Source organism: Bos indicus, chromosome 19, assembly GCF_029378745.1.
Source record: "Bos indicus isolate NIAB-ARS_2022 breed Sahiwal x Tharparkar chromosome 19, NIAB-ARS_B.indTharparkar_mat_pri_1.0, whole genome shotgun sequence".
NCBI classification, from domain to species: domain Eukaryota; kingdom Metazoa; phylum Chordata; class Mammalia; order Artiodactyla; family Bovidae; genus Bos; species Bos indicus.
The window spans coordinates 15897653-15913483 of record NC_091778.1 but is presented as its reverse complement, the minus strand read 5'-3'; the positions used below and the strand labels follow the sequence as shown (position 1 = coordinate 15913483).

Sequence of the window (15831 nt, the reverse complement as noted above, 5' to 3'; positions counted from 1 at the left end):
TTCTATCTCCTGAACACTAATCCTAGAATCCCCACCAGCCCCCAGACATGTTATTAGCAACAAGGATGTTTCTTGAAAAGTTTCCGAGTTGGCTCCAAACTTGCTATCTCAGTTTCTCATTTAGCTTTTGCCCTGCCGTTCTTGATGCTGCCAACAAGGGGAAGGCTAATTCAGGGATTGTTTAGACCCAGATGGACTTCATTTCCAGAAGTATCCTTTTGAGACAGGACTGCCCCAACACTCTGGGACTGAGAGAACTCCACTCCCCACCTTCTCCCACTGGGTAGGTGTTAGAGGAGAATGTGCAAGTCTAGCCTGTGGGTTCCCCTCTCTTGATTCATTCACTCTCTACTTAACTGTTAAAGGCCCCAGGATCTGGCCAGACAGCCTCTGAAAGCCAGTGGGATCCTCGGCTCTGAGGGAGCAAGGGCGGAGTCCCAGGTTCAGGTCTTTGTCCTCTGGGCTTGAGATGCTGTAGGTGGGTTCACGCATCCTATCCCTTGGAGTCTTAGGTTTGTACCTCAGGCGTCTTCAGCTGAACTGGAGCCACAGACTATGGACAGAGCCTCTCCGGTTTTTTTCACCAAGGTAATCCTAACCATAGAAAAGTGAACAGGCTCCAAGGAGCATACAATCCTTAGCCCAAAGTGACTCAGTGAACCAAAATGACTTAACCAACCAAATCTTAAATTCAGGCAAATTTTGCATTTTATATTAATTGAATGGGTTGGGATTTAAGATATAATGCTTTAGGGACTTCTCTGGCCATCCAGTGATTAAGACTCCATGCTCCCACTGCATGGGGCATGGGTTCAATTCCTAGACAGGGAACTAAGATCTTGCATCCTGCGTGGTAAAAAAAACTCTGTCTCTCTCTCTCTCTTTCTATATATATATATATATATATATATATATATATATATATGTATATATGTTGTTTAGTCACTCAATCATGTCTGACTCTTTGCGACCCCAAGGACTGTAGCACACCAGACTTGCCTGTCCATCACCAACTCCCCGAGCTTGCTCAAACTCATGTCCATTGAGTCGGTGATGCCATCCAACCATCTCGTCCTCTGTCGTCCCCTTCTCCTCCTGCCCTCAGTCTTTCCCAGCATCAGGGTCTTTTCCAGTGAGTCAGTTCTTCGCATCAGGTGGCCAAAGTGCTGGAGCTTCAGCTTCAGCATCAGTCCTTCCCATGAATATTCAGGACTGATTTCCTTTAGGATGGACTAGTTGGATCTTCTTGCAGTCCAAGGGACTCTCAAGAGTCTTCTCCAACACCACAGTTCAAAAGCATCAATTCTTCGGCATTCAGCTTTCTTTATAGTCCAACTCTCACATCCATACGTGACTACTGGAAAAACCATAGCCTTAACTAGACGGACCTTTGTTGGCAAAGTAATGTCTCTGCTTTTTAATATTGCTGTCTAGATTGGTCATAACTTTTCTTTCAAGGAGTAAACGTCTTTTAATTTCATGGCTGTAGTCACCATGTGCAGTGACTTTGGAGCCCCCCAAAATAAAGTCTGACACTGTTTCCACTGTTTTTCCATCTATTTGCCATGAAGTGATGGGACTGGATGCCATGATCTTTTTTTTCTGAATGTTGAGCTTTAACTTTTCCACTCTCCTCTTTCACTTTCATCAAGAGGCTCTTTAGTTCTTCACTTTCTGCCATAAGGGTGGTGTCATCTGCATATCCCAGCAATCTTGATTCCAGGTTTCATATAAAGCAATCCATACATTGTTTTAAATGACTTACCACTGCAAGCCAGTGTGAGGCCCTGTAATGAACCTGTGGCTCTGTGTTCCCCTAGGGGAGCTAAATTGAGAATTCTGAGAAGCCTGGCTGCAAAGTGTGTGTGAGCATTGAATGATTTTTTTTTTTTTTCTAGGTTTCCTTGGGCTGAAACAGAACTAGAATGGACTTGGGGGAGTAGACAAATTCTGAGCTCCTTGGGCAGAGTAAGGATGAAATATTTTCAGAAATGGTGGGGGGACTGGTGGTGCCCTGGACGATTTAATCAAATTAAGAGTCTATTGGTTGACCCCATTGCAATCCCGTAGGGCCCAGAAACCTGATGTCACCAGAACAAAAGTGGCGTTGGAGGAGGGGGTCCCTGCTCTTCTGGCCCCTGAATTTGCTTCTAGCTGCTGCCCTGACCCCTCTCAAAACCTTACCCCAGCACCTGGGAGCCATCCTAGCATAAACAGAAATGCTTTCCCAGGGGGTTGTTCAGCCTCCCTTTTGGTGGCTGTGTCTGTAAAAACAAAAGAAAAACAAAAGGTCACACAGTGAGACTCCATGCCAGGCACTGCATTGTGGACTCTACACACCACAGGCTCATTTGTGCCTTGGGGACAACGCCACTTTATAAATAAGGCATAGAGTTCAGAGAGGTCAAGTAATTGGCCTTCAGTCTCAGAGTAAGTGGTAGGGCCAGGATCTAAATCTAGATCTGCTTGATCTGAAGCCCAGGCTTGTAACCACTGTGCTGTCTGTCTGGACAGAAGAGGGAAGGGCAGCAACAGGGAGGGTGCTCAGCCCTCAGGGAGGAAGAAAACGGTTCTTGGCGGAAGCTGGGGCCCACGTGAATACCAGAAAGTATAGAAAGTCACACAGTGGGAGATGTTGGGTCCGAGGGTAAAAACACTTGAGAGATTTCTCCCAGCTTCTTCCTCCTCCCTGCACCTGCATTGCTGACCAGGTTGCTGGCCTGCTACAAAACTGCTCCATGCACCCCAGTCAGACAGGTCTAGGTCCAAACTCCTTACCAGGCAACCAAGGCCTTTGTGACTTCACGTCAACCAGCCTCTCAGCCTCCTCTTGTATTTCCAGCCCCCTCTGTCTGGTTCCTGTACTGCCTTCTCAAAGCCCTGGAATCGCCCCCAGATTCTCTGATCTGAAGCCTTCCTTGTCCATGCCCTCCCCACCCTGGCACTCCAGTTCTACTTCTTTCAAGGCTCCTTCCTTGAATGTTGCCACTCTTCTCATTGCTTGGCCGGTTCCCTCTACCCTGCCCTCGGGACCTTGACTTTGCACACAGGGCACACACGAGCGCCTTGTGTCTGCCTCTGGTCTCGGGGTTAAACTGTGAGCATCAGCCAAGTTCCTCAGTGGCTGCCCTGCTACAGACTCCCAATCTTTGATTCCGCATTTTACACTTCAGTAAGAACAGTCCACTCAGCCTCTCTCGGCCTCAACTATCTCACCTGTAAAACGGAGGAAACAGAATCTACCTCGTAGTATTGGGAGGGTCAACTTGGAAGACACAGGCAAAGGTGGGAGCCCACGGTCTGGCACATAGTACCTGATCTTAATTGTTAGCTGCCTATGATCAATGACCCTGACCACGATTTCTTTACAATAAATATACAGGCGATTCTGCCCTGGACGCGGGCAAACGCTGGCATCTCCTCGTCTGGAGAGGAGAGCGGAGCAGTCGTTTCAGGGCATGGAGGTCATGCATTGGCTGCGGATGAGCTTTGCTTCGCTGGCCTCTCCGCTGTTCTCTCACTGAGGCAGTGAAGGGTGAAAGTGACCACCCTTGGCGGTGACTATCCTGCGGGGTGGAGGAGAGAAGGCTCGACGTCCTCTAGCACGCGGTGGGCGCCCATCCAGAACAGAACAGGGAAGGGTTACAGGAGACCTAAACCTGAGGTGTGTGGTGGGGGTGGGACGGTGGGGTGGGGCGGGATATGGAGAGAAGCAAGAGAAAGCAAGAGTCTTTAGGGCTTCTCCAGTCCCCTTCTTCCGCCCCTCCAGGTTGGAGTTAAACACATCGCAGGGAGAGTCAGAAGGGGTGAAGGTCGAGGCTCGGGATGGAAGAATTGGTCCCGGGCCGCCAGGGTGCAGACGGCGGGCTCAGGGACCCAGCGGAAGGCCGGCCGGGCACGCCCCCCCCCGCCCCCTGCTCCGCGCCAGCCGCCGCCTCTTCCTCCCGGCGCGAGCGGGCGGCGCGCTCCGGAGGGAGAGCGGGGCCGGAGGAGGTTTGCTACCCCCTCGGCGTCCAGCACCTGCCCCGCGCCGCTCCGCGCCCGCCTCGACTGGGCATCCGGGGGCGCCCGCACCTTTCTCCCCCCGGGCCGGGGAGCCAGCCAGGGGGCAGCGCCGGAGCCCGGGGGGAGCGCGGCCCCGCCGGCCGGCCGGCCCGCCCGGGCTGGGGGCAGCTAGGACGGCCCCGGGTAAGCGGCGGGAGGCGGGCGGGCTGGGGCCGGGCTGGGTCGGTGGGAGTGTGGAGGGGGGCCGGCCGGGCCGATGGGGGCCAGGGACGCGGAGGGAGGAGGGGGCCGGCAGGCTGGCAGGGAAGCGGCGCGGGGCGGCCACGTGAGCGCTGGTGCGGGGGGTGGGGGGGTGCCTGCAAGGTGCTGGAGGCGGAGAGCCGGCAGGGCTCCGGCCTCCCCCCGCCCCTCCGCTCCTACCAATCAGGTCGTAGGGAACCCAGCATCCTCCGACGCCCCCACGCACCCACCCACCCACTCCCACATGAATGTGATGGGCACCAACAGCGGGCCGACGTGGTGCCTCGGTCCACGGGACTTGCAACCCCCCACCCCCAAGCCCTCAGCTTGGGGCTGGGACTCAGGTGTCCGGGCCCCCGGGAGGGGAACCAGAAGCAGGCTTTGGCCCCAGTGTCTGTCCCTGGGCGCCGTCTGCAGACTCACTGCAGAGTACAGGCCTTGGGAAGGGAGGCTGAGGGGTGCCTGGGCCCTGCTTCTCTGGACAGCCCTCTTCCACCACCACCACCACCCCCCGCTGCTGGGGATGTTGGATTAATAAACACTCAGACCCAGGACCCCTGCCTGGGAAGCGGGAGGGGGGGCCCCGGTCATGTCTGAGTCAGGCACGGGACTACACTTGGGCCTGCTGGGCTCCAGGAGGCTGTCCCCAACCCAGGGGCCTCTCTCTGCACCCCGCTCCTTGGCTCCAGCACTGTTGTCCCGCTTTTATTCCCTAGCTCTTCCCCCAGAAAGGGTTGATTTCAGGGCAAGGGAGTATGTTGTCCAGGAGAATCTGCAGGTAGGGTACAGCCTAGAGACCTCTTAAGTTGCCACACCCAGGGGGAGGCCGGAAGTCTTGCATCCTTTGCCCTCTCTTCTTCCCCTAAGATGCCCCCCTCCCCAGCGTATGCTGGTTATGTAATTAACCCAGCTGAGGCTCTCTGCCAAGCTGACAGGGTCCAGGGATGCCTGAGGGGCCCAGGGCCCTGGAGGGGTTTAGGGGGAGGAGGGGCTGGGACTTCCCCACGTTGGGAGCTCACAGAAGTAGAGAAGCCCTTGTTGGGAAAAGGACACTGCATGGGGCAGGAAAAAGATGAGGGTCCTCGGCTTAACTGATAGCTCAATGGGCTACCTGGTCTTCACATTCCTGAATCTTTGTTTTCACCTTCAATAAAATGGGGGAGCACTGTACACACACACATATATGTGAGCAGCAGTGCACAGTGACCCATTGGGGATGGCTAGGAGGCCCCCGGGATCGTGGTAAGCCTTTGATGAACGAAGGGCCCCTCGCCCCTGTGCAGGCACCATGCACGCTCAACCTCACAACACCCTGTGAAGTTTCTTGCCCAAGATCACACTGTAGGTGAGGGGCAGAGCAGGGGATCCCAAGCTGGTGGGTCTCACCCCAAATCCTGCCCTTGGTTTACTCTGCTGTGTGCGCACATCCATGCCCAATGGATGGGGTCCTCTGAGCCAGGCCAGACTGAGGGACGTTCAGCTATGAGCTGCGCACGTGGGGAAAGGGCACGCCCCGACAGAGAAAGCGTGCGCGCGTGCTGGAGGCTGTGGCCCCTATCAGAGCCCAGCACACCTATCTGTCCCGGACCCATTTAGCAGATGGGAAGTCCCAGGCATATGTACCTGCTTCCCTGGTCACCATCCTCCACAGAAAGAGAAGGTACCTGGTTAAGAGATTTACCTGAATTATTTCAGAAGTAGGGGCTCATGACCCTACTTTATATGTGTGCAGAACATGGCTCAGATTGGACAGGCCATCTGCCCTCTGCCCTGCGGCTAGGAAACATCAGAGCTGAGATTTATTCCCACACTAAACTCACTGGAAACTGAGCAAGCAAGGAGCTACTGAAGCCAGGGCAAGGTTCAACCCCATAGCAGCCCTTTCCTGGGCACCTGCTGTGTGCCAGGCCCGCCGAGCTCAAAGGTTGCCAGAGAATTAGACCCAGCCCTTGGCCTGTGGCCTTCGCCAACTAGAATCATTAAATTTGGAAGCTGGGAGTACTCCGACATTGTAGAAAGGAGTACATTGTAGAAAGTCTTTCCCAGCTGTGTGCCTTGGGCTCATCTCTTCCTCCCTCTGAGCCTTCTCTCCGAAGTGGGAATAACTACCACCTGGGAATATTGTTTTGGATAACACTGGAAAAGACCTGGATGCTGGGAAGGATTGAAGGCAAAAGGAGAAGCGGGTGGCAGAGGATGAGATGGTTAGACAGCATCACTGACTCAATGGACATGAACCTGAGTAAACTCCAGGAGATAGTATAGGACAGGGAAGCCTGGCGTGCTGCAGTCCATGGGGTTGCGGAGTTGGACATGACTTAGCCACTGAATAACAACAGCAAAGATAACCACATGGGCGTGCTGACCTAGAGTAACCGCTCAACAAGTGTCACGCTCCAGAGCCAAAGCCATCCTTTAGTCCAGGGGTTCTCAGCAGGGGTTGAAGGTGGCAGATGGCGGGGAACACACTTTGGGTCATCATAGTCCCGAGAGGCTGCTGCTGGCAAGTACCTCCTGGCAGCCAGGCATATAAAATGTCCTGCTCAGTAAAGACTTCTCTCTCCCTGAAAATGGCAGGAGCACGTCCACTGAGACACACTGGCCCAGTCTCACCCCTGAGGACCAGGAGACTGCGAGGTGTCATCTTATCCTGGGCTCTGTGGGAAAGCTGGGGCTTGAAACAAAGCTAGTGCTCTTTCCACTCCCCTCTGCAGCCTTGCCTGGGGTTTGGGAGTCAGACCGGCCAAAAGTCAGGTCATAACACAAGTCAAGAAAGCCAATTCCCACTAATGGGATGGACAGCAGGAAGAATGGAGAAGGGAGGAAGGGGAGGTTCTGGATAGATGGGATAGGAGCTCTGGAAAAAGGAGGGTGGGACATCCCAAGTGGCAAGAACAACTCCAGCAGGCTCCCCAAGGTGGAAAAGTGCAGGAAGTCTGTCCCAGGAGAAGCCAGCCCACCAAAGCCTGCCTCTCGTCCCCACAGGCCAGGTGGAGTCCTCAGAGGGCCCTGGGCAAGCAGGGGGCAGCGGTGATGGGTCCTGACGGTGGCTGAGCCCCCAGCCCCTGGAATATGCAGCCCGGGGGAGCCCCAGGCAGCGGCGAGGACGCGGTGGCGGAGCCGGGCGGGAGGCATGGTCTCCACCTACCGGGTGGCCGTGCTGGGGGCGCGAGGTGTGGGCAAGAGTGCCATCGTGCGCCAGTTCCTGTACAACGAGTTCAGCGAGGTCTGCGTGCCCACCACCGCCCGTCGCCTCTACCTGCCTGCTGTCGTCATGAACGGCCACGTGCACGACCTCCAGATCCTCGACTTCCCACCCATCAGCGCCTTCCCGGTCAACACGCTGCAGGTAGGGGGGCATGGCGTGGGGCCAGGGCAGAGGAGGGGCTGGGCACTGACCCTGCTGCCAGCTTTGAGAGCTCCGCGCTGCACCACCTGCCACTTAAGAGCTTTGCTGGGATCCCATTCATTTGTGCACCGGTTCATCCAACAGATATTTGAGGAATGTGGCTCAGGTGGTAAAGAATCCGCCCACAATGCAGGAGACCCAGGTTCGATCCCTGGGTTAGGAAGATCCCCTGGAGAAGGGAATGGCAACCCACTCCAGTTATTTTTGCCTGGAGAGTTCCATGGACGGAGGAGCCTTACAGGCTACAGTGGAGTCGCAGAGTCGGACACAACTGAGCGACTAACACTTTTACTTTGAATGTGTGCCTGGCCCTGTGGTGGGCACTGGGGTTGAATGGTGCTCAAAACAGAGAGCACCTTGCTCTCAAGGAACTCATAGTCTGGTGAGAAGACAAACAGGCAATTATATTGATGACTGTCATGACTGGAGGGAACACAGGGAACCAAGACAACCCTTATGGGGGCATCCATCCGACCAGGTGTGGCAGGGTGGGGGTCCTGGGAGGTGATGTCTCAACTGGGTGGGATCTCGGCAGGTGAGGGGCAGTGGAGAGAAAGACAGAGAGTACCAGATGCCTATTAATATTCTGGGCTCTGCGTCCCATGGCCTCAGACCCACATCATCTATAGAAGAAAAGGCTGGGGCTTGGGAAAGGTGTGTACTCAGAGACCAGAGACCCCGACGAGGTCTCTTGCTCAAGGGCCTGTTCTCTTAAGTGATGCTCTGTCCCCTGAGCTCAGAACTGGCCCCCGGGCTAGCCTTTCCTGCTGGGGTTGGATTCAGATGCCCCCAGGACCCCGGCTCACAGGGTCCCGCCTGCAGACCTGGGTCCTCCTTCCCTCTCTCTAGGTCTGGCTTGAGAGGGGGTTGGGTTGGCTCACTGAAAAAGCCCCTGACCAGAATGCAGAGTTTCTCCAGGAAAGACAAACATAGAGGAGGCCCCGAAGGCAGGGGCTATAGCTTGGCCAGTTGTCACTATGCAAATACAGTAATTTCTCTGATGGGGCTGCTGGGGGCAGGAGGAGGGGGGCTCATACTTGGCATCGTGTCAGCAACTCCAGGCAGGAGGGCCTTGGTCCAACCTCGGGGACACCTATCTCTCCCAGGTCCTGGGGTGTCCGCACCAAAGACAAAAGCCTGGTCCACGCCTCACCCCTGGGGAACACTGTGGTCAGGGCAGTGGGTTCAAGGTCAGATGTTCTTGTTCTCCTCCAAAGGAGGCTAACAGTAGTCTGAGTGAAAGCTCAGCTTCCGCCCCGGTCCTGTAATTTCAATTTCAGAATTGGTAAGATGCAATTTAAAAGCCCAAACTTTATGTTTAAAAAAACAAAAAGCATACTCAGAAATCTCAGTCCCATTGCTGCCCTCCACCCTGATTCTGGCTCCACTCTCTAGAGCCACTCTCATTGGTTTTTTTAATTCATACTTCCAGTATTTCTTTATGCAAATAAGAAAACGTATTCTTATTCCACTCCCCTTCTTGCATTAAAAAAAAAACTATCCTGCACCTTGTTTTTTTTTTTTTTTTTGGCTTGACATTATAACCTGGAGGTCTTTCCACATCCGTACTTAGAGATCTCTTCTTCATTCTTTTTTTAAAAAAATTTTTTTAAGTATTTATTTTCACTTGTCTTAGTGTTTTTAGCTGTACTTTTTCATGTTGTGTGTTGTTATTTTTTATTAATTTATTTTAATTGGAGGCTAATTACAATATTGTATTGGGTCTTCCCTGGTGGCTCAGAGGTTAAAGCGTCTGCCTGCAATGCAGGAGACCTGGGTGATCCCTGGGTTGGGAAGTTCCCCTGGAGAAGGAAATGGCACCCCACTCCAGTATTCTTGCCTGGAGAATCCCATGGACAGAGGAGCCTGGTGGGCTACAGTCCACAGGGTCGCAAAGAGTTGGGCATGACTGAGCGACGTTACTTACTTATACTGTATTCCATTGGAGACATATATGTGGAATCCCCTCTTGCTGGACAGGTGGGTTGTTTCCAAATTTTGGCTTCAAAACAATGCCACAGTGAATAGGCTTGTAACAGTCATGTTGTACACGTGTGTGTTAGTCACTCAGTCATGTCCGACTCTTTGCAATGCTGGACTGTAGCCCGCCAGGGCCCTTGGTCCATGAAATTCTGCAGGCAAGAATACTGGAGTGGGTTGCCATTTCTTCTCCAGGGGATCTTCCCAACCCAAGGATCGAACCCAGGTCTCCTGCACTGCAGGCAGATTCTTTACTGTCTGAGCCACCAAGGAAGCCCCCATGTTGTACATAGGAAGGTATACACGTGGAATCGATTTCTAGAAATGGCATTGCTAGGTCAAATAATAAATGCAATTGGAGTTAGAAAGGTGCCACATTCCCCTCCCCTTCTGTTGGGTTAGCCAAAGTTTGTCCATGTTTTCCCTTAAAATAAACAGATAACCCTAACCCTAAGGTGTTACGGAAAAACCCAAACAAACTTTTTGGCCAACCTAATATAAAGGTGCATATTTTGTGCTCCTTTGAGAGACGTTACATGACCACTTGTTTCCCTAAAGCCACCAGAGAGTGTATTGTCAAACTTTTGTATTTTTGATAGTCTGAAAAATGAGCTAGGAGAGTCTCTGTGTACTTTTTATTTACATCTCTGATTATGAGCGAAGTTGAGCATCATCTCTTCATATGTTTAAGGGCCTTTGCTTTCCTTTATCTGAAAACTATCAGTGCCTTCACCCATCTTTCTGTTGGATCATTGGCCTTTTTCTTCCTGGTGGACCCTGAGTTTTGGACTCTCCAAGGATGTCTAAGACTTCACCCCTGGAACACAAGAAAGGGACATGGTGCCAAGAAATGCTGAGACAGGATCCGGCACGCCTCAAGGAACAAATAGTAGAAATCCCAGTGGCTACTGTCTGAACCCCAATGCCAGATGAGAACCAGCCTAGGAGGGCGGCGTTTCTAGGGCCTGAGCTTCAGCTGTTGCTTCTGTGGTCCCTCTCCTCCTATCAGAGAAGGGAGTGGAGGTTAGAGGGTATGTGCAACCCACCAAAGGAGTGAGCAGCAAATGCACGGCCGGCACCCAGGTGGCTCCCTCAGCTCCCATGTCCTTGGCACTGGACTCAGTTTCCACAGCTCCTTCTCTGTCTTGACACAGCCCCAAGATGGCCCTTTACCATCTGGAATGATGCACGGAGCTAGCTGGAAGGCAGGCTGAGCTTTCTTGCTTGCTCCCTTCAATCAGGGGTGAAGGGACAACCCAGTCAATCAGGAGGCTTCTTCCTCTGCCTCTTCGGACCCCCAGAGAGGAGTGGGTGGGAGGCAGCCTGGAAGGCCCCCTTGAGGAGGTAGCAGGTTGGGGGGAGCAGTGGGACTATCACCCTCGAAGGCTGGCAGCTGTTCCCTCTCCCCAGCAGAGAGCTGTTCCCTCTCTGGCTGTTTCCCCACCCCTCCCACTTCCCACTGATTACTACTCCTTGCAGTGGGATGGGGGAGGAATGGCAAACACGTGGGGTCCCAAGCCCCCAGAGGTCCCCATGTCCAGCGGACTACAGTCTATCCTGGCCTGAGAAGCTATTTCCTGGTTTCCTGTGGTTTCGGATTTGTCCTCGGCATCTTCTCCCCCCTGCACCAAAGTTAAAACTCAGCACAAACAAAAGATGCCACATCATCCCCCTGGAGGAATCCACTGCAGCAGCTTCTAAGCCTTTGAGTTGGGAAGCGCTTGTCTGGAGTCAGACTTAACTCTCCCCCACTGTCGCCCAATCGTCTCCCCTTTTCATCCTTCTCTGCAGTGTAGAGCCTGCTGCAGTCCTCCAAGCCTGGTCCCTACCCCAGTTCAGCTCATAAGCTGGTGCTGGAGACAAGCCTGCGCCTCCCTCTAGTCTTTTCCTGGGCTCTGGTCCCTAGAGAAAATCCTCATCCTCCTTGTCCTGGGAGGTCTCTGCCTCACCAAGCTTCCAGGAGCCCCTCCTTTCCACACATTGGCTGCCTTCTGCTGCTCTTGCAGTTCTCATCTGCTGGCAGGTTAATTGGCTAATTAATCTCTTAAGGAATCTTCCCTTTAGTGCACTCAGCCTTGCCAGGGGCCTGTTCAACTTGAGCTGCAGCCCTTTCCAGGAGAATTTGCCACTGGTGTTCAGGAAGTTCCATCTCCCTGGGGCCCTGGTCTAAATCAGCCCCCAGGAGGCATCTGGTCTCAACCTTTTTCACCTCAGGGCTGCTGCTTCTCAACCTTGAAGGCAGAGTGAAGCAAAGAGAAGGGGCACCTCAGGCAGCAATCTAAGGGCAGCGTTACAGGCAGGAATTGGGTCCAGGTGGGGTTCAGGACCAAGGAGAGTTCTCCAGCCTAGGCCGTGCCATCCAAGAGCCCTCTAAGAGCCTACAGGTGTGAGGCCCTGATGGGAAGGGGGAGGAGGTATGTAAAAATGAGGAAAGCTGGGTTCTGGTCCTCTCAGGAGCTCACAACAGAATGGGGGACTTGGGGATGGAGAAGGTACAGAGCTATTGCTCTGACCAAGGTATCATGCAGCTGTTCTAAGAACATAGATGATGAAAAGAATAGTCCTTTACTTGCAGGAAGGGTTCTTGGAGGAGGAGGCGGCATCTGTGCTGAGGCCTGGGGAGACAGGATTTCAACAGGTCCAACTAGCTCAAGGCTGGGCTCTTAAAGGCATTTAATAAATGTAATCGAACAAAGGACTGGATGGATAGATTGGGGCACAAAATGGGACCAGACAGAACTCAGCTCCAGGCATGCATGGGACAGATGGTGGCCCTGGAAGTCAGACAGTGTGAGCTGATCTATCCTGGCTTGGAGGTGGGGAAGGTGTAGCACTGAGCACTTGGATTCTGCCCGGGGCCTGGCCTCCTGGAGACAGGTGAGTGTGGAAGGTTTAAGGTGCAGTGGCAGCTGAGAGTGCTGCATATCGCTGGAGGTGGCAGGGGGCACAGGGAGCCCTCATGGCTGCCCTGACCTTGCTGTGGTTGGGGGTGTTGCAGGAATGGGCAGACACCTGCTGCAGGGGACTCCGGAGTGTCCACGCCTACATCCTGGTCTACGACATCTGCTGCTTTGACAGCTTTGAGTACGTCAAGACCATCCGCCAGCAGATCCTAGAGACAAGGTGAGGGGCTGAGATACACCCCAATGCCACTTAAGTGGATGCCCCTGTGCCAGCCGCTTCCCGTGAAAAGGGTGCGGGAGGGGGGGCGGGTCAAGTGCCTCTGGTTCTCACACACACAGTTAAACACACACTCAAGCCATTTTGCTGTCCCTGTTTCTATTAACCCCTTTTGGGACCCTTACCATGGGCTGGCTAGTCCAGTGCAGTAGTTAAGATCAGAGGCTCCGGGAAGGAGACTTCCAGGGCTGCATAACTAAGCCAGCCTCAGTTTCCTCGTCTGTACAATGGGGAGAACATTATTATTATAAATGCTCCGCAGCATGCTGGATGTAAGTTTCCCCACCAGGGATCGAACCCATGCCCCTGCATTGGGAGCGGGAGTCTTAACAACACTGGGCCACCGGGAAGTCCCGCGGAGAACATAAATAACCTATCTTTTTTAAGCCAGTCATAGCGCTGCGCCTGGAACGGAGGGATGGTAGCAGTTAACAGGGATCAGGCACAGCCCACCCTACCTTAGGTCCGGGGGTTGTGAGACGAGAGATGGTGGGGTGCTGAGCGGGCTTCCCACCTCGCCCCGCAGGGTGATCGGCACCTCGGAGACGCCCATCATCATCGTGGGCAACAAGCGGGACCTGCAGCGCGGACGCGTGATCCCGCGCTGGAACGTGTCCCACCTGGTGCGCAAGACCTGGAAGTGCGGCTACGTGGAGTGCTCGGCCAAGTACAACTGGCACATCCTGCTGCTCTTCAGCGAGCTGCTCAAGAGCGTGGGCTGCGCGCGCTGCAAGCACGTGCACGCCGCCCTGCGCTTCCAGGGCGCGCTGCGCCGCAACCGCTGCGCCGTCATGTGATGCGGCTGGGCGCGGGGCGGGAGGACAACTCCGACGGCCCAGTGTGGGGCCTGAGACGCCCCCGCAGCCACGCACCTCCCCCCGGTGGGGGGAGAGAGGCCGAGGGCGGCGAGAGGGTGTCTCCGTCAGCGCCCCGTCCCCACTCCCGCGCCTGTCCGCCCCGGGACGGCCGCTTCTAGTGCTGTAGTTCCTGCGGTTCCCGGCCCGGCCCCAGAGGCGCCCCGCCCTCCGGGATCACGGTGCGCGCGGGACACGCAGGGTGGGGGTGGGGTGGTGCTGCCTTGGCCGGACCCCCCCCACCCCCTACACACACCCGTCTTCTCCAGAGAGTGTGTGTGGTGTCTTGTCATCGCTCCGCGTCGTCTTTCCCCGTGTCTGTCTGTCTGTCCGCCCACGCGTCTGTTGGTTCCCCACCCTCTCCACCTTCCAGCTTCGTTCACAGGGCTCTCATTTCGTCCATCCCCTTGTCGCGGATCCTGGCAGCTTCTTGGTGAGGCCAGCCTTCTGACCGTCAGCATCACCGGCACAGGGCAGAGAGATGCGGGTGGCCCACGGACCACAACTGGGGTCCGAGGGTTGAGGTCCTAAGGTCCGTCAGGGGGAGAAGGCTGAGCTCTCCCCCTTCCAGGGAGACCTCCCCGCCCAACAGCCCCCCCAGAGACACAACAACCTACCTTCCAGCCTTAACTCGATGGTCCGTCCCTGCCGGGTGCCCCTCACCCTCTTCCTGACCCTAAAGCCAGCTCACCCCCTGGGTTAAAAAAAAATTTTTTTTTTCTTCTTGACAGAATGTGGAGAGGGAATGCCCCAAATGATAGATTTATTTACATGATGCCAGCTTCAGCCCTGTATTCCCTTCTGGGTTGGGTGGTCTGCCAGATGGGGGGTGTTGGGGGAGGGGCTGGTGGTGGGCGGGGTGGGGGGGCAGTCAGGTTATTTCAGCGAAGATTCTTATTTCCCCATCTGACCCCAAGCTGACTGCCCCAGACCCTCCCTGCCTTGAATCTCAGACTACCCTGATTAATCTGGGAAGGGGCAGAGCCACAGAAAGAATTATGCACCCCCCTGCTCCCGTGCTTGGGGGCGATAATGCTGGCATCCTTACCCCCAGATGGCGGCCCTTGGGATCTGATGCCCCCTTGTCCCAACACCTGATGACACTACGCCCTGACCCAAAGCGCCCCGTTTTCTCCAGCTGCCTGGCCAGTTTCTACCTCTCGTCACCAGAGCTGATCACTGTCAGTTTTGTACCGACTTAGAAATAACAAAAGAAACGAAGACACTGGGAGTGGCGTGAGGAGATTACTGGGGGACTTGGAGGGCGGGAGAAATGGTGTGAGCTCCCCTGCCTCCAGGCCAAGGTCTTGAGGCTGAGCCCTCAGCCCTGCTCTGGTGGGAAGATAATGAGGTCCCTTGTTAGGAGAGAGACAGAACAAGCTAGCTCCGAGGTAGCCAAGCTGTGGCATACAGACCAGGACACCAGGTAGCCCAGGGTGGTGATGGAGAGGAGTCTGGGGACGGGGTCATGGGTGGCAAACTTATCATCCAGATCCAGTGTGAGAGGGAAGCTTTGATTCTTCCTTCCACTTCCCCAGGTGATGCCCTCTCCGCTCTCTGGGGCTAACGCAGCTCCACCGTGACTGCCCTGACTTTGGGCGGTCCAGTATCAGGGTTCCGGTCCCTGCTGTGCTGCGTGACTTTGGGCAAGTGACCTTCCCTCTCTGAGCCTCCCTCTGAAGCAGAGGAGGTGGCTCCCCTCCCCCACACCTTGGAGTGGCTGGGAGGGTAAAGAAGAGGGGCTGCCCCCTTTCTCCCCTACATCCTTGCCCTCTGACTCACCAGGGGCATGGGTGAGGGAGGGCAGCATCTCACCTGCCCTGCTGCCGTTACCCCCACTCCGGGGCACCTAAAGTGAGGGTGAGGGACCCAGGCCTCTGGCTGGCCCCCACTGGAGCAGTTGGAATGTATCACCTGGCCGCCCCCCCCTTACCCACCCTCCCACTACACCCCAGATCTTTGATTTTTATTCCTTCTGCTCCCATTCTGAGTCGCTGTCCTCCTCCCTGCCCCCTCCCTCCCCAGGGTTTCCCACCACAGGGTCTGGAAGAGTGTGTGACGCCCATTGCGCTGTGATCGGAAGTCAGATTAAAAATCAGGGAGTGTTTTCCCTCGTTTCTGTACCAAAGTGTTGGCTCAGTTCCTGCCGTGGGGACGAAGGGG

At 55.0% G+C, this 15831-nt stretch overlaps 1 protein-coding gene across 1 annotated transcript; it reads left to right on the top strand.

The window, feature by feature from the left end:
- Nucleotides 1-3937: 3937 nt before the first annotated feature.
- RASL10B (RAS like family 10 member B) lies at nt 3938-15796 on the top strand. Its single transcript, XM_070772647.1, has 4 exons — nt 3938-4188; nt 7231-7594; nt 12633-12757; nt 13341-15796. The coding sequence occupies exons 2-4, from the start codon at nt 7379-7381 to the stop codon at nt 13609-13611; spliced, it is 612 nt and encodes a 203-aa protein (XP_070628748.1). The 5' UTR covers nt 3938-4188; nt 7231-7378; the 3' UTR covers nt 13612-15796.
- The last annotated feature ends 35 nt before the right edge of the window (nt 15797-15831 follow it).